The sequence below is a fragment of the Arachis duranensis genome, chromosome 9, assembly GCF_000817695.3.
Source record: "Arachis duranensis cultivar V14167 chromosome 9, aradu.V14167.gnm2.J7QH, whole genome shotgun sequence".
NCBI lineage: Eukaryota > Viridiplantae > Streptophyta > Magnoliopsida > Fabales > Fabaceae > Arachis > Arachis duranensis.
Genome location: NC_029780.3, coordinates 101,922,138 through 101,941,411, shown reverse-complemented (window position 1 = coordinate 101,941,411; position 19,274 = coordinate 101,922,138). Strand labels below are relative to the sequence as shown.

At 33.2% G+C, this 19,274-nt stretch overlaps 1 protein-coding gene and 1 non-coding gene across 2 annotated transcripts in view; one reads left to right on the top strand and one right to left on the bottom strand.

Annotated features, from left to right (window-relative positions):
- LOC107466502 (uncharacterized) overlaps nucleotides 1–4,242 on the bottom strand; it is a 31,493-nt gene extending 27,251 nt beyond the window's left edge. The window contains exons 1-3 of the mRNA XM_052254354.1: nucleotides 4,125–4,242; nucleotides 3,257–3,264; nucleotides 2,346–2,576 (exon numbers count right to left, since the gene is read on the bottom strand). Coding sequence (XP_052110314.1) covers nucleotides 2,346–2,576; nucleotides 3,257–3,264; nucleotides 4,125–4,242 — 357 coding nt within the window. The remainder of the gene's footprint in view (nucleotides 1–2,345; nucleotides 2,577–3,256; nucleotides 3,265–4,124) is intronic.
- A 13,951-nt stretch (nucleotides 4,243–18,193) lies between these two features.
- Nucleotides 18,194–18,302, top strand: LOC127742242 (small nucleolar RNA R71). Its single transcript, XR_008003430.1, has one exon. It is a non-coding gene; the product is annotated as a small nucleolar RNA R71 (small nucleolar RNA).
- Nucleotides 18,303–19,274: the final 972 nt, after the last annotated feature.

Here is a 19,274-nt window from a genome sequence, read left to right as displayed (position 1 = left end):
TATATACATAAAATATATATATATATATAACACAATTTTTTATCATTGTATTTATATTCAATATTATAATTTTATTTCACACAAAACAAAATTTATTTAAATTTTAATATTATTTAAATTTTTTTTCTAGATTTAGTACATGAATTTTTAACTTATTTTTTACGTATTATTTATTTTAATTCTAAAGTCTAATAATTTTTTTACAGATATGTTGTTTTTAATATTTATATACTATTTTTTTATTTTGAATTTCAGCCTAATATCTGAGACTTATAAAAAAATTCTAAAACTTGTAAAAAATGGTTAACCTGATTAAAATGTTACCTTTTTAAATCCAAACCATTCAAATAAAATATAACAAATGAAGAGTTTAGATTTAATGAATTCATAAAGTGTGCAGCACTCCATACTTAACAAGGAGCGTTGAAGAATGAGCCGTATTTTATTTAAAATTTAAGTTATATTTACCCAAATCATTAGAACATTACAAATTTTTATAGGATTTTTAATATTTTTTAAATTATTTTTTTAATTATTTTACATGAAATAAAATATTTTTTGTGATATAATATAAATAAATTTATTAAAAAATTAATAATTTAAAAATTAAAAAATATATATTTTATAGTACACGCATTAAAAAAAAAGCTAAATTCAAAATATATTTATAGGACATTCATTAATAATTCAAATGAGATCAATTGGTCTAATGAGACCAATTTAAATTAGAGCTCTATTCACATGCATGTAGTTCAATTTACCCTCATTCGAATTACTAAAATAATTCGTCCATACATAATTTAAATTGCACTACTTTAAATTAGTATTAAATTTTATAATTCGAATATGAATTATATCAAAATACTTTGTAAATCCTTGTAACGTTTTTCGTTTTGGTAGATATGTGTAACATTACCCAATTTAACCTCCAATTATATACGCATTTTGCCCTTGAAAAAAAATAGTAAGAAAAAAAGAACAACACAGAGTAGGAAACAAATAACATATTCATTTAACAAAAAAATACAATTGTATTCCATTTATTATTAGCACAAACTATTGGCTAGATAAGCTATTAATAATAACATAAAAAAGTTATTAAAAAGCTATAATAGAAAAAAATAAAAAATGCTATTTAAAAAAGTATTTTTGCAATGACATGAGTTTTCTAAGAATCGATTCCAATTTTTGCATTACTTCTATCTTCTCCTCTTCCTCATATAACCTGTCAAGAACATAAAATTTTAAGAAACTAAGAGATGAATGAATGCACTGGAAAAAATAAATGAACACAATAAAATGTAACTTATAAACCTTGTTATTTGGAGCAACATTGGTCGTTGATGGGTCATTAGGAACATCACTAAGCTCTTTTGATGAAATTCTTTTAGAAAATAGTTGTTGAAACATATCATCAGGTAGAAAAACTTTTGCATACAGTGGATTTAACTGAAAAAATTCAGTAATAGACTGTGGACTAAGAAAGTCGTCTAGTAATGGATATTGATTATCTTCAAATAATTCTTCGCTTGCAGAAATTAGTTCACGAGACACATCAACATCATAAAAAGTATCATCTTGTTCTAATGGAATGCTTTTACAAAATTCTTCGTATGACCTAGGAAGTGGTGGCAAATCATTTACACAGTCTTCTTGATTCTCCATATGTTCCATAGTTAAGAAAAAGAAGTAGAAAAACTATGCACCACTTGTATTGTTAAAGAAGGAGACAGAAGAAAAAGAAGATGATCAACAATCAACAGTTGAAAATTATAGATTTTCTTAGCTTATGGTGTGTATATATATAAAAGTTCTCTTATCTTTAAATTGTTCGAACATGCAACAAAAGATAAAGATATGATAAGATAATCATAATAAATTAAACTAAAAGGATAAAATCTTTTGGTTAGAATTTATATTAATTTTATCTTAAAACAGATTTATTAAATTATCTTTTACTTTGCATAGAAATAAGATGTACAAGTGACTGTCTTATAAAGTCAACTACAAAATCTACTTTTATTTTAGTTTAATTGAAATTTTATTTTAATTTAAAGGGAATATATCATATATGTCAAAATTTGGTGTTTGAAGAACAGAATGAGTAAGTAAAAGGTGAGAGAAGTGGGGGAAATCACCAGCGAGTGGCTGTTAAAGAGCTGATTAAGAAGTTAATCATTCAACAACCCAGCAATTACAACACAGCAACAAACATTACAAGAACATTTGAACAAAGATTTCAGAAATTAAAAGGAAGAAGAAGAACCGAGCATTCAGCCATCAGTAACCAGAGAAAAATTAAAAGGAAGAAGCGGAGGCGAAAAAGTGAAAGCAGGGCCACTAACCTTCCACGGAGACACGGACGGCAAGCGGCGAGACGACGGCGAGCTGGTCCAAGCCACGAACAGAGAAACCAACGAGGATGGGGCGACGTGCCGAGCTACCTGGGTTCCGAACAGGGGAAGAGGAAGAAGTGGAGGCGCCGAGAACCTAGGGACGGCGGCGGCAAGGAACGTAGGGCTAGGGTTTTGGTTTGGTGTTGAGTTTCCGAATGATTTTTTGGGGGGGTGGGGGTGCTAACTGCTTTGTTGCAAACGGTTTTTTTTTTTAACACAAAACGGCGTCATTTTTTAGAGTAAAAACGAGATTTTAAATGTTTTATCCTAAAAATAAAACTGATTTATTAAAAAACAGTGGTATCTGTTTATTTTAATATAACTGAAAATTTGATTTTAAGGGGGATATTTTGGATTTGTTTTTGGACAAAAAATGAGATTAAATTTAGAAAATGAAATTGGAGAAAAAAAATAAACGGAAATTCATTGTGTGCTTTTAATTTGAAAAAAATATATACTTTTGAATCGTTTTTGTACTTTTAATTTAGAAATATGCTAGGATCAAAACTCTTAGTTTTGAAAAAATTTAGTTTGGTTTAATTTAAATGAGAAGAAAATTTAAAAAATTAAATACTTGACAAATAATAAAGAGTCTATCTATATCTATAACAATATATAAAGGGCATAGAGAAGTTTAGTGTCCAACTTTTTTTTCTATTTTACCCTTATCTTTATAATATAAAATTACGTATTCAGTCACGTATTCACATTTTGTAAATTCTGCATTAACCCACGAGAAAATTATGTAACTGCTTCATTTTCAATCGTGAGAGAAATTTAAAAAACTGCTCACTTTCAATCGTAAAGTAAGATTATAAAAACTGCTCCACTTTTAATTTTTTTTCTTTTCGTCTTCTTACTTTATGTTCTGATAGACAAATAGAAATGAAAAAATCAATAAATCAACATTCGGCAACGTCAACCCACTTGGGCAGAATATGATAGGCGAAGACGGAATATGAGAGACAATAACACCTAACTAGAAGACGTGCAACTTATCGGGAGATGATTTGGCAAAAAAAATAAGTTGCCATATCCACTGATACAACTCCTATCCCAACTCCATTGTCAAGCACAGGTAGAGTTACGGATTAACTATAAATACACGAGTAGTCCGATCAACTACAATTAGACAAATGACCAAAGCCATTAACTATCCTCAATTTGTTACAGGTAACATATATATAACATGATATGTATAATGATAAGTTTTAATATTATCCTGATAAAAGAAGTTTGTTATAAAAAGAAACTCTCCTGTACAATCTGTCAGTTGATATAAAAAAACTTCCACTCATTTCAAACAGCAACTTCATTAAAAAATTTTTATTAGATGTAAATCATTGTTGCGAATTTTCAAAGAATAAAAGTAAAATAATTTAAATATGTTTATTATTAAAAAAAGTTTGTACATCTGTCTTGAATAAAAAATTTTTTTACATTATTTCATTAAAAATTTTTCACTGGATGTAAATTATTCATGCAGAATTTTTGTGATGAATATACTTTTGAAAGAATAAAAGTAAAATAGCTTAACAGAGCAATATTTTTTTTAAATTACACAGTAATTTTGTACCAATATGGAGTACTTTACAAAAATTATATTTCAGTAATTTTTTTTTATCTTATAACCATTTTATACCAAACCTATTTGCAGCCACCATATATTTCACACCACTTAGATGACTCTTAGATGATTCTGCATTTAATCCCATCCTTACAATATACCTAGGATTATCAACAGTTCCAAGAGAGTACCAATTTTCATTAACTTCACAATTTCAATCAGCACCTTTACAACTATCAAACGGTACGGTCTTGTACGGAAACAGTCAGCTGTCTTCATTCTTCGAATCCATCATATTTATTCATTCTTTCAGGCTTTCAGCTATCTTCAATCTCGGGAATCACTGACAAATCTCAATTCTCAATCAGCGTCCACTTTTCCTTGTAATGCCAGAAACACAGCTAAAAGAATGAACCTTAATTTACAATGGATTAACAAGTGTTCACCCGTTTTCATCTCCTCCCACATTTCTCAATCATTCACAGCCTGTATACATTTTACATTTTTCTAGAAAAAAATAATGTCAGGTTCAAACATTTCTTCAGCAAATGTCTTTTACCTTCTCTATTCTATTATGAGTGGAAAGAGCCCCTGAAAAGAAAAAGAAAAGTTCTTAAAGCTTCAGATAAATCATGTTTGTAGAAAGGCCTCCAAGTATTGATTTGAACAGTTCTTCCTATTTTTCCCTTTACTGCAAATAAAGCTTGTTTCAATACCAGCTCTTTTGAAAATTCTCTTCCAAATTAATTGTCTATACAACTATATCCAAAGTAACTTTTAACAAAATGGAGCTAGATACCGTAACTTTTGTGTTGGTTACTTTCCTATACGTTGATTCACTGTAAAAAAAACTTAACGGTGAAATATTGCTTAAATAAGACTCAAAATACTTGACCTGAACAAAGACACTACAACTGATATGTTTGGTTGCTTCACTTGTCTAAGAACTCACAATATATTCACCACCCTTTCTTTGCTCTAGTTACTCCATGCTCTGACTAGTCAAACATCACTTTCTCGTAAAACCATGCTATGCATAATCTATATGAAAGAAAATTGGAATCAACATACAATGAACATTTGATTTTAGAACTTCAATTCTAAATGAAATTTGCTTCAATTTTAAAATGAAATTTGTTTCCAATTGTAAAAGAGGTAACATGAGTGACAAGATATAATAAAACATATAGCTAAACAATTGTTCGATTTTACTCGTTCTTTCCAGTATCAAATCAAACTGTAAAAGAATAATCTACTCAATTCGGGTGCCAATGGAATTCAGCTGCTGGTGTTAAACATCACCGACAAACAAATTTACATCTCGTACATCCCTATCACACAGAACAATCAGTAGATGTTCATGTTCTAACCAAAGGATTATTAAGAAGAATTTTGATAGCATAAAAAGCAAGCAGTCAGTGAAGAATATCTTAAAGCCAACTTGAGGGGAGTGTTGATTGGATGTCAAGAAGGGCATCAAATCGAATTAGATTCTCTAATTTCTTTCATGAACCTTTTCGATAAATAGGATTACTTGTGATATTCTTTCCTTGTTAGTTTAGTTTATTTTTAGGAAGTTCTATGATTAAAAATATTTCCTTTATTCTAGGCTAATATTTCCTTTAAAAATCCTCTTCCAAATTAATTGTCTATACAACTATACCCAAAGTAACTTTTAACAAAATGGAGCTAGATATTGTTAACTTTTGTGTTAGTTACTTCCCTATAAGTTGATTCATTGTAAAAAATACTTAACGGTGAAATATTGCTTAAATAAGACTCAAAATACTTGACCTGAACAAAGACACTGCAATTGATATGTTTGGTTGCTTCACTTGTCTAAGAACTCACAACATATTAACCACCCTTTCTTTGCTCCAGTTATTTAGAATTTTGGATCTAGCTCCATAGGCTAATGCCTATCCTGTTAACTGAACTCCATGCTCTGACTAGTCAAACATCACTTTCTCGTAAAACCATGCTATGCATAATGTATATGAAAGAAAATTGGAATCAACATACAATGAACATTTGATTTTAGAACTTCAATTCTAAATGAAATTTGCTTCAATTTAAAATGAAATTTGTTTCCAATTGTAAAAGAGGTAACATGAGTGACAAGATATAATAAAACATATAGCTAAACAATTGTTCGATTTTGCTCGTTCTTTCCAGTATCAAATCAAACTGTAAAAGAGTAATCTACTCAATTCGGGTGCCAATGAAATTCAGCTGCTGGTGTTAAACATCACCGACAAACAAATTTACATCTCGTACATCCCTATCACAGAACAATCAGTAGATGTTCATGTTCTAACCAAAGGATTATTAAGAAGAATTTTGATAGCATAAAAAGCAAGCAGTCAATGAAGAATATCTTAAAGCCAACTTGATGGGAGTGTTGATTGGATGTCAAAAAGGGCATTAAATCTAATTAGATTCTCTAATTTCTTTCATGAACCTTTTCGATAAATAGGATTACTTGTGATATTCTTTCCTTGTTAGTTTAGTTTATTTTTAGGAAGTTCTATGATTAAAAATATTTTCTTTATTTTAGGCTAATATTTCATGTTTTCTAGTAGTTCGTATTTCTATAATCCTTCTATAAAGAAGATGATTTTCTATGATTTGACATAACATAATATACAAACACTTCAAGTATAATGAATAAATAAATATAATAAATAAATATAGAATAAAGCATCATCGTTTCATAACCAATGGCAATGGTAAATTAGCAGCAACAACAAATCCTTATCCAACTAGGTAGGGTTGGCTATATAGACCAAGTATCATTGAGACGGTTAACATGTACATTTCTTTTGACTAGAAAGACAAGTTGTCTACAATCTATAAATGTAACTAAAGGAACATTAAGATCACACCTGAATAGGGCAAAATTTTTCACTGGTAATAGCTCCGCAAGCAAGCACAGCCACACTCTAGCTACTGGAAATCCTTTTTCCCAAAGTACTTAACTATCTGCAGAATATTTGGTCCCTGATATTGTTATGCTGTTGAGACCAAACATAGAATTGAATGTACTTCGTATTGAATATGAGAAGAAGGAACCCATAATCAATTAGAAAGAATTACGATTTGTGTGAGAAAAATAAGCATTGAGATTGGAAAGTAAGTTGGTCCATGTTTCTTAATCTAAAAAATAAATAAATAAATAAATAAATAAGTGAATGGTGACCAATTTCCAATCATTCTACAACTTTCACACTGAGATCAATTAGTTTGAAGCCTATTATTGCAATGTACATCCTCAACCTGTTATGAAACTGTTGGAAGCACAGATGGAACTATCAGAAGAAAACGCAGATGAAATTGCTGGAAGAAAGAGTAGACGAAACTGTCAGAAGGAAACGCAGATGAAACTGCTGGAAGAAAGAGTAGACGAAACTGTAGACGAAACTGTTAGAAGAAAACGCAGATGAAACTGCTGGAAGAAAGAGTAGACGAAACTGTCAGAAGGAAACGCAGATCAAATTATTGGAAGAGAACGTAGACAGAACTACCATAAGAGTGGCCAGCTGCCGAAAAACTACTGAAAAGATAGCAAATTACCGAAAAACTGCTGAAAAGTGACAAAGTGCGAAAAGATGACAAACTATCGGAAGGTGATGAAAAACATATGGTTTCTGCATGAGAATAAGTAACTAGTGGATGAGTTCAGTGAGGTCAGAAAAGCATTAAAGTATTGACAAAAGAGAAGGAAAAGATCATGGCATGAAAGAAAAATATGAATAATACGATGATTTCACCAAAAGAAAATCAACTTATCCTCCTCAAGGAGGATACCATGGCTCTGATACCATGTTATAAAGGGAAGAGTGAGCAATAGAAAATAGGTCTGTGAGTATTCAAGTTGTGTAGAAAGATACAATATAGAAGGGTATTTATAGGTGATAAGAGAATCGAAATAATAAAGACATAATATCCTATATTAGATATTCAGATATGTTGAATAATACTAATTGATCTAATTGATCTTAGTTATACTCTAACAATTATATTTAATTAATTGATATACATAATATTAAATTGTATGACACTTAAAAGTCTAATCAAATCAATTAGTTCAAATAATTAATCCATGTAATGAATTGTATTTAATGAGTTAAAAGAAATAAATCAGAAAACACTCTCAGAAGTATGCCACGTCAGTTTTATCATTAAGTGCAAAAATTCAATTTTTATACGATAGAATAGATAGATTATCAATTTTCTAGTTGTTGTTAGTAATAAATATTAGTATATATGTATATTGTTTTCAAATTCACAAATTAATTCATAAATTTGTACGAGTTTAGATAGTAGAATAAAATTGACTCAGACATAAATTGATCTTGAATACATTTTGCTAGACTTGGCTGGATTCGGTCAAACTCACGAGCCCATAACTGAGTTAACGAGTTTGCATTTTTTCCCTCCTTTGTCCGAAACGGCATCATTTAGACAAAAAAAATATTTTCTCTAGGGTACAGTTACACCACCAAAGAACTCAGACTCGCCCCTCGCTCACTTTGCGCTGTTTCTCTCAAGTCTCACTCTCTCATTGTTTTGCATTGCCACTGTTCCACTGCGCTACCGCTGTTTGCCTACTTCTCTTACGTCTGTTTTGCTATGCACCATTGTCCTTGGGTCTCTGCCTATGTTGCTCTCTAGTCTGCATTGATTCGTGCTTCAATTATCCGCAACTCCACCGCGTTGCCGCCATCGCTAGTTTTCATGCTTCTTCTATGAACTCCTACCTCTGCTCTGGTTTGTGTCATTGTGAATATGATGCTCTGGCTTTTGCATGATGTCTAGCTCTTTTTTGTTGTCTTTGTTTCATGCTATTTCTGCCATCATTCTCAGTCATAGCTGGTTTCCTGGACATCGTTCTCCTCACTTGCGTTGGGCGTCATTGCATTCAGGTAATTTTATTTTAAAAAATTTTATTGCTTTAAGATATTACATATTAGGATTTAGTCACTTAGATTTTACAGACTACAATCTTAATATTATAACTTATAATTTTGATTTTACAGTTTACAAAATTATGATTGATGGTTGAAGACTATTAGTAATTTTACAATTTATAGAATTATGAACATGTGAATTATTATGATCCTGTTGGTCATGTCAAACTTAAAAGAAATGATATTTCTGACGAACATGGTGAAAATGATATTGATGCCAGGAAAAATAAAAACATTGAAAGATTTCAGTTTTAGTTTATTAGAACTTTTAGTTGTGCATTTTATGTTTAAGTAAACTCGTATGAGTTTACGAGTTAATTCGCGAGTCGAGTCTACGTCAGTCCCATGAATTTATTCAGACTCGCAAATTTGACAACTTCTGTATGTATGTATGTATTTTTTGGTTAAATTTATTTATTTATTAATTATATTTGTTAATATGTGTTTTAGAAATATAATAGAATATTTTTTTAAAGATATTTTCAATAATGAAATGAAATGAGTTAATGGTAATTAATATCTTAACTTGTAAAGTTAATATTAATATTATTTTGGAAATTTAATATTATTACTAGTATGTAAGTAAGTTTAAATTAAATCTAATGTTAATATTAATATTTTTGTGTAAATTTAATATGAATTGCAAATTTAGTGTAATCTTAATGTTAATAATTAATATTTTTTTTAATTTATTATTCGTTGTTTTACTTTGATTGAAGTGTTAATATTTGTCTATGTTTTGTAGGGTTCATGAGTGTTGACCTGTAACCATCTACTTCCACCGAATACATATAACTTTTAATTGTGGATCCTTTTTTACGTGATACTGGCTTTTATCACGTAGCATAAATTTGAGTTATAACTCTGGTTGAGAAGTGGTACTTAGAGACACATAGTTTCTATCTCCCAATTGGTGAGTGTGTCATCACCTTAGACAATGTGTCACTCATTCTTGGCCTTCTGACAGACAGTCTTCTGATGATCGGTGTAACCATGAGTAATTATGAGACATTAGAGGCTAGAAGGCAGATTATAGAGAAAGTTTCATCAAGTTAACGTGGCTTCGAGACCTTAAAGAGCGGCTGCAGTTGAATGATCAACTTAGTATAGAGAGGTACGTGAAGTATCATATCATGTTGTTATTTGGGACAATCTTATTTGGAGACACGTCTGGGACAACATGCATTGTAAATTTCTGTCGTTGCTCCACAACTTTGCTAAGATCAAAGAGATTATTAGTTGGAGTTTTGCATGCTTGGTGCACCTATACAGAGCGCTATGTAAGGCTTCTCGTTTTGATTGTAAAGAGATCGATGGTCAACTGACGTCATTGCTAAGCTGGGCTTAGCATCTACCGTTTCTCGCTCCGATTCTTGGTGCCTACATCATTTTGCGCTTACTAACATGTAATATTTAGTCACCATTTTTCTGACTCTTGTATATTGTACTAAAATTTTTAGTCATAAAGTTTACTAACCAAAAGAATCATGTCAGGTGGCATAACTGTGAGCATGCTAATCGACTGTGTAGATTTCACCCTGTTGCTCACTTCAGGAGGTTTTAGATGAGATGCAAGAATGGCAAGTACATTATTAACAAATTTAAATCATGATTTTCGTATGAATTACAATGAATGTTGTGTTTCTTTGGTGAATAATCCTTTGCATTTTATATATTGTGTCCAGTCTATTTGGGAGGCATATGGTGTTGATCATATTGAGCCTAAAGTGATTCCGGTAGACATCCGTCAACATTTGTGATTTGGAGCGCCACTATTTTCCTATTTTCATTTGAATGTATTGAATGGCATACATCTGATAGATTCAGGAGATGAAAGACTCCAGATTTTTTGAAAATAAATAATAAATTATTTATATTTATATATATGGTTTTAATTTTAGAAAGGTTATGAGACTTCAAGTTTTAAATTAATTCGGTTTTATATAAATTTCAATTATAATTAGATATTTTTTATTTACTAAAATTAATGGTTCTTGCTTAATTAAAATTCAAATTTCTAGTAATTGGAGATAAAAGAGTTTTATATATAATTTAAATTACATAATTGAATGTTTTGATTAATTTTATGAACAAAAAAAATTATTTATTTATCTTTAAATTATAAATTAATGTATTTAATTAAAAATAATTTGTAATTTGAAAATAAAAAATAGTATTCTTAAAATTAATTATATTGATTAAATTTGGTTTCAAATTAAAACTCTACTCAAACCCTGAATTCCCAATTCTAAATCCTAATTCCTAATTCACTAATCCTAATCCTATTTTCTAAAATACACACACATAAACCCCTTTTACACATGTTCACACCTCAGTCAACCACGCCCACTTCTTCCTCACTCACCCACCGCCAACCCCTCTCCCCATATACACATGACACACTACTTCAGCAAACACAAAGGAAAGAAAAGAAAAGAAATCAGAGGGAGAGAAATGCAGAGAGAGAAGAGAGAAAGGCTGAGCACAACGAGGAAGAAGAAGAAGAAGAAAGGGAAAGGGGCGTTGCCGGCGAAGAGGGATGCCACCGCCGCTGACCCGTCGAGCTTCTTCTCACTGTGTGCCATCGATTTTAAATCTCTGACCCGCCAAGCTCTCCTCTTGCCGTTGTCGTCAAACTCGTCACCGCGCTAGGCGCCGCCACTGCCGATGATGGGGCCGTCGCTCAAGCTCGTGTTACCGTCGTTCTTGCCAGCTCACTTGAGAGAAGCTCGTGGATGGAGGAAGGTTGACGGAGAGAAGAACGTTGTTGAAGAGAGGGAAGACGCTGCTGTCGTGCTTCACGGTCGCAGTGATGGAGCCTGCACCGCCGTCACCGATGGTCGCTACTCGTACTAGCACTCAATTTAGTTCTGTTTTGAGTCGTGCCGCCGTTGTCAAGGTCCGCCGTGAAAAGGAACATAAATGGAAAAGAAAACAGGGAAGCTGCTACTGGGGATTTGGGAAAAAAGGGCTATGCTCTGCCTCTGTTTCTGGGTTTCTCAAGCTGATGGAGTCCTCAACCACCGGGAGCTAGCACTGAAGCTACCCAGAACCACTACTGCTGCTGCCGTGGAAGCGAGTGTTGAAACTGCTAACGGAGCTGTCGTGGTCAATGATTTTCACGAGTTACGATATCGAGGTTAGGAGTTCATTTTTAAAATGAAAGCTTTTAAATTAAGAATGCCCAAAATTTTTTTTGAGTAATTGCAAATAACTTATAAATGTTCTGTATGGCTAATTGATGAAAGTTAGAATTATTGGTAATAGCAAATATGATTGATTGTGATAAGATTGATTTGTGGTTGTGTTTGAGGACGATGATTTTTATTGGTTATGTGATTTGATGATGATAAGGGTATGCTTGAAAACTTGGTAGGTAGCTGATGAACTATTATGAACATGTGTTTGATTTCTTAAATGTTTGAGAATGCTGGAAAACTCTGTATTTAGCTGGTTGTGATAAAGAATTGCCGGAGTTGTGGCTGTGAGTACGTTATGTTATATTTTGGTTAAATGATGTACGAATTGAGAATATTATATTGGTCTCAGTTGTGCGGAATGGATGAAGTTGTTTACTTGACTGATTTAATACTTGACGTGGTTAATTTTGGATTGATTGCTGGTTTGAATCAAGATAAATTGAGAAATTATAAAAGAGAGGGAACCCGTAAGGGATGTGAGGTCTAATTTTAGGGGAGGTTCTATCCGAATTTTAGCAAAAATATACCAAAAGTGATTTTTATTCTAAAAATCTGATTTATATTAAGAAACGATTTTTTTACTAGAAATCCGATTTACAGGCTTATTTTGAGAAGTGATTATATGTTGAAAAAAGATTTGATTACATATTTGCAAATATCGAGAGAAGAGTTTTGTATTGAAAAGTTTGATTTATACATATAAAGTAAGAAATGATTCTGATATTGAACCTGGTTAGCTTTCAGATTTATAAATGTTTTGGTAATGGATATGGTTTATTGGATTTATCAATGATTTTTGAGAATTGAAAACAGTTTGGTAGGTGGTACGGAATTTATAACCCACAAACTAACCGACAAGTGCAGCGGGTCGTACCAAGTAGTACCTCAAGTGAATGAGGGTCGATCACACGAGGATTGATGAATCAAACAACAATAATTGAGTGATTTACTTAGTCAGACAAACAGAAAATGATGTTTGAAAGTTCAATAGCATTCAATAGTAAATTCAGAGAATTAGAAAGCAAGCAGTAAATGGGTTGTGAAATATATATGAGAAAACAGTTAAGGTTTCGGAGTTATTTATCTTCTGGATTAACTTTTCTTTCCAACTATTTTAATCTTGCAAGATTCAATTCATGGTAAACTATATGTGACTAAACTCTAATTCCTTAGACCATTTTAGTCTCCTCTAACCTTCATCAACCACCAATTCCTTGGTCACTTGATTCCAATTAGAGGGTTAAGTTCAATTCTAGTTTATATGCCACAGAAATCCTAATTATCCAAATATAAATGATTATATGTCACGTATCCCATTAAGACCGGATAATTAGAAATTTAGGAGAAATTGTTTTCAAGCTGTTGTTCAAGCAAAGAGCTTTTCCAAGTTTTACAAGAACTCAATTAGAACAAGGGTCGTACTTCATTTCCACCAGATTCATAAGATAAAGAACGAAAACAATTTGAAATCAATACATGAATTAAAATAGAAAAAGTAATAGTATTAATCCATAGAATAATCAAAGCTCCTAACCTTAACAGTGGAGGTTTAGTTGCTCATGGTTCAGAGAGAAATCTAGAGTTCTGAAAAACTGTAAATTGTGGAATGAGGTAAGAAAGAATAGAGATGAGCCCGAAGGGCTAATTCTTTTCTTTTTTATATCTAATCCTAATTAATGTAAATATATTTTCTAAAACTAAATAATATATTTTTCTATTTGTAAATAAAATAAAGTTTAATCAGAAATAAATAAATCATCTCGAGCTGTGCTCCCCTGGGACGAATAGGGACCACCAAGTTCATTAAGGTTGGCGCCAAACTTGGAAAATTCCAAGTTTGGTGCCACTTCAACCGTATGCAATGCCACTTTTTCTTCATCTAGGCTCCAAACTTGGGATCCAAGTTTGGCGCCACCAAGGCAATGTGTTTGGTGAGTTTGCAATGATCATGGCGCCAAACTTGGAGAATCCCAAGTTTGGCGCCGCCGACGCCGTGTGGTTTGAAAGAAAAGTATATACTATTATATATCGTTGGAAAGCTCTGAAGGTTAGCTTTTCAATTCCATTAAAACTAAATCAATTTGATCTCTGTAGCTCAAGTTATGCTTGTTGGAGTACAAGGAGGTTAGGGTTGACAGCATCATCCACTTTCTTTCTTTTCTTCTACACAAATCCTGGCAAATCCATCCGAATGCTACCTGAAATAAACCAAATTCCACATAACTCAAAGTAGCATTTATAGTGGCTCAAAAATACTTAAATATTGATTAGACTCAATAAATTCAAATGGAAACTCACTAGGAAAAGATAGAAAAGATGCTCACGCATCACAACACCAAACTTGAATTGTTGCTTGTCTTCAAGCAACCAAAACTAATACCGGCTTAAGATGTGAATTTATATGAGAGATGAGAGTTCAATTAAGCTTATATATCTTCTTGAAGTGGGGTTTACCTACTGAAATACTGAATAGTTTTGGCATCTCACTCTCCTTTGAATAAGAGGAATGTCATTGTCATTCGGAGTTTGAATCCGGATAATATTATGAATTCTCTAATCTTTTATACTTCAGTTTAATCCTTGAACACAGCAAATTTCCTTTAATTCTCTTTTCTTTGGTGCTTTACACCTTGAACCTAGCCGTGACTTTAAATATTTTGTCTCAAGCTTTACTTGACACAAAAACACCACAAGCACTTAACTGGGAAACTCTCTTTAAGTTCTGATTTTTCTTTCAGCTACTCCTAGACAGTGGTGCTCAAAGCCTTTGGCATACTCTGTTAATTGCATTTGATCTCAACTCTTAGTGTTCTGTCTCAAGACATACTTGACACATTCACACCACAAGCATATGACTAGGAAAATAACTCTTTGAGCTGTTAATCATGTCTGACCTCCCTAGTCATTGATGCTCAAAGCCTTGGACCTTGCTTTTATTTTTCTTTTGCTGTTTCTATTGCTTCAAGGATTAAGCTTTTGTTTACTTCAGAGAATTCATAATAGTTCTCTAAATTCTTGTTCCTCATACATCAACATCCTTGGATTCAAATTCAAATGTGCACTATTAATATCATGCATTCAGAAGCACAGATAATACAACCACATTTAAGTAAATAAGACTACTCTTAAACATAACTCAATTTTTCATGCAATACATCACTTCTTTTCTTTTTCTTTTTAGATTCAAGATCAGTGAACGGTACATGAGACATCTCTTCAATTAAAAGATAAATAACTGAAATTTCAAAATAACAGAATTAAACTAGAACTTAGGACTCATAATTACTAAAGATCATGCAGACATTCAAGTAAAATAGCATAAAACAGGAATATAACATAATAAGAATGGAAGAAAATATAGAATGAAAGAAACTCAACCGCCTCAATTATCCTAGTGGCCATCTCATTCTTCAGGCTGTGCTCTTCCGTGAAGATGATTCACCTCCCTTTGGTGCCATTAAAATAAACAGAAAAGCCACAAGTGAAATGACAACACCAAACTTAAAAGTTTATTTGTCCTTAAGCAAAGAAAAATTAAAAATAGAGAGGGACATAAAAAGTGCACAGATGAGTAAAAACGGCGCCACCCCTAATTTTTTTAATTTCTTTTTTCTTCAAGTCAAACTTCAGGGGGGCCAAGTTTGGCGCCCCCTGGTAGAGAGATTGCTCCTCATAATGCTTGATGGTGGCACCAAATTCCAAGAAGCCAAGTTTGGCACCACCCCCTTCCTCAATTCTACCAAGTGATGTCAATTGTGGTGCCAAACGTGGAAATCCCAAGTTTGGCGCCAGTCCGAATCAACTCTGCAGGGCAGTTAAAATTCCTTCTAAGTGTATTGGTTTCTGTTCTTAATATTCTGCATGATCAAAAGACATGTAAAACTAAGGAAAAATAGTAGAAACTAAAAAAAAAACTAATAAAATTAAAAATAAAAAAATCAAAATAAAAATCAAACTTAAGGATATGAAAACATCGGGTTACCTCCCGAGAAGCGCTTCTTTACTATCACTAGCTTGACGGTCAGCTCCTCTAAGGAGAAGGATCGTAGGGGCTCAGCTCTTCACCCCTTACTGTGAACTTATTTCCTGTGCTCTCGTGGATCAACTCTACATGCTCAAGAGGCAGGATCCAGTTCACTGTATGAGGCAGGATTGGGCATGCAGTGAATACCACCTTCATTCTTGGGGAGAAGTCTTCAGTGTGAATCTTTTTGTTTCTCTATCCCCTAGGTACTTTCTTCTTTTTGGAAACCTCCTCCTTGGTGGATGACGCATTCCTGACACCAAACTTAGGTTTGATGTCAGGAGGAATTTTTTTTTATTGTCACCAAAGGAGGTTTGAGCTACAGATTCTGTTGTACATCATCAGGGGGTTCTTGAAGGTATGGATTAATAATCTCAGTCTGCATGCACCTCTCCTCTTCACCTGCTGAATTCATATCTTTGAAGACATGAAATACCAGTTCCTCATTATGCACTCTAAGCACTAATTCACCCAATTCTACATCAATTAGAGCTCTCCCAGTGGCTAGGAATGGCCTTCCTATAATTATAGAGGCATTCTCATCCTCCCCCATGTCAAAAATCACAAAATCTGCTGGTAAGAAGAACTTACCCACTTTGACCAAGATATTCTCCATTAATCCATATGCAGGCTTTATAGATTTGTCTACCACCTGTAATGCTATCCTTGTGGCTTGTGCCTCTTGGATTTGCAACTTCTTCATCACAGACAAGGGCATTAAATTGATGCTTGCTCCCAGATCACATAACACTTTCTCAAAGGTTGGGCTCCCAATGGTGCATGGAATTTGAAAGCTCCTTGGATCTGGCGTCTTTCTTGACAAGTTATTCTGAATGATGGCACTACATTCCTTAGTCAAGACCACTGTCTTATCTCCCTTTAAAGGATTCTTCTTTGACAACAACTCCTTCATGAATTTAACATAGAGAGACATTTGCTCCAAAAGTTGAACAAAAGGAATATTGATTTGTAACTTTCTAAAAACTTTCAAGAACTTTAAAAACTGCTTGTCCTTGGTCTCCTTTTGAAGTCTCTGAGGATTTGGCATCTTGGGCTTGTACTCAGGAGCTTTAGGCAATGTAGGATGAGTGTCAAGATAGACTGGGAAGGGATTGTCTACATGCCTAGGAGGGACGTGTACTACTGTGTCTTTAGTCTGCTCTGGAGCTTCTTTTTCAACCGGATCCTCAGTAACATGTGCTTCCGTACTTGCCACTTGTCCAGTTATCAAGGTGATAGCCTTGCATTCCTCTTTTGGATTCACTACTGTATCACCAAGAAGTGTATTTGGAGCCTCTCAGGTACTTACTTGCTCAACTGGCCTACTTGCACCTCCAAGTTTTTGAGTAAAGCTCTAGTCTCATGCATAAAACTAGCCAGTAGTGGTTCCAAATCAGTGTTCTTCTGGGTTGAGAATACGCCTACTGAGGTGGTTGTTATTGATGAAACTGAAACTGGCAGTTATTATAATTATTCTGCTGAAAATCGCCCTGAGAATTATGTTAAAATTCTGTGGCCTCTGAGGTTGCTCTGTCCACCCCAAATTTGGGTGATTTCTCGACCCCTAATTATAGGTCTTAGCATATGGATCATTATTGGAATTTCTAGGAGCATTCCCCATGTAGTTGACCTGTTCAAAAGGAAATTGAGTATAATCATAATTCTCACCTTGCATGAAGCTACCAGTCATGTCATAAGGAGCCTCTTGAGGTGCATTCTGAGTATTAACAGCTGAAACCTGCATTCATTCAATTGTTGAGTAATCAAAATCATCTGCTGAGACAAAATTTTATTTTGAGCAAGAATAGCATCCAAAGACTCTACTTCCAAAATGCCTTTCTTCTGAGGAGTCCCAGAGTTCATAGGATTTTTGTTAGATGAGTAGAGATATTAGTTGTTAGCAACCAACTCAATAAGCTCAGCAGTCTTCTTTAGTGTCTTCTTCATGTGCAATGAACCACCTGCAGAATTATCTAAACACATTTTGGACATTTCACATAAGCCCTCATAAAAGATATCTAGTTGAGTCCATTTAAAAAATATGTCCGGAGGGCATTGTCTGGTCAGTAGCTTGAATCTCTCCTAAGCTTCATAGAGGGTGTCACCATCTTTCTGTCTGAAGGTCTGAACCTCCACCTTTAGCTTAGTCAACTTTTGTGGTGGAAAAATTTTGTCAGAAATCCAGTAACCACCTTATCCCAAGTGTCCAGGCTCTCCTTGGGTTGAGAATTTAACCACGGCTTTGCTCTATCCCTCACAGCAAAAGGGAAGAGCATGAGTTTGTAAACCTCAGGATTCACTCCATTCATCTTCACAGTATCACAAATCTGCAGAAAATTAGAAATAAATTGATTTGGGTCTTCCTGAGGAAGTTCATGATACTGACAATTTTGTTGCACAAGAGTGACTAGCTAAGGCTTCAGTTCAAAATTGTTTGCAGCTATAGCAGGCACCACAATGCTTTTCCCATAGAGATCTGCATTGGGTGTAGTGTATGAGCCAAGCACTCTTCAAGGTTGTTCATTCTCATTCAGATTTGCCACTTTGACATTAATAGCACGATTGTGATCCATAGTGGACTCTGCAGCTTTCATTTCAAAGGCCTCACTGAGATTTTCACTAGCCTTGTAAAGTCTAGCTTGTTGCAAATGCCGTCTGAAGGTCCTCTCAGGTTTAGGATCAAAATCAAGAAAGGGCTCTTTATCCCTGTTCTTACTTATAAACAAATAAAAAATAAAGAAAAGTGGGAATCTCTACGTCAGAGTGCAGAGAATTCCCAATGAGATAACATGTGTAAAAGAAGTAAAATAAAATAACTAAATAATTAAAGCAATAAAATTTTGAAAATTATAAGGAAATGGGAATAAAAATTTTGAAATTTATATAAAAAAGGGAAAGGGGAATGGGAACGAAAAATAAGAAAAAATAAAGGAAAAGAAAAAATGAGAAATAAAAATTAATAATAGTAAAATAAAACTAATTAAAAGAAAAGTGATCTAATCTAAGCAATCAAACAACGAGTAGTTGTCAATCACAGTCAATCCCTGGTAACAGCGCTAAAAACTTGGTGCGAAATTTATAACTCACAAACTAACCGGCAAGTGCACCGAGTCGTAC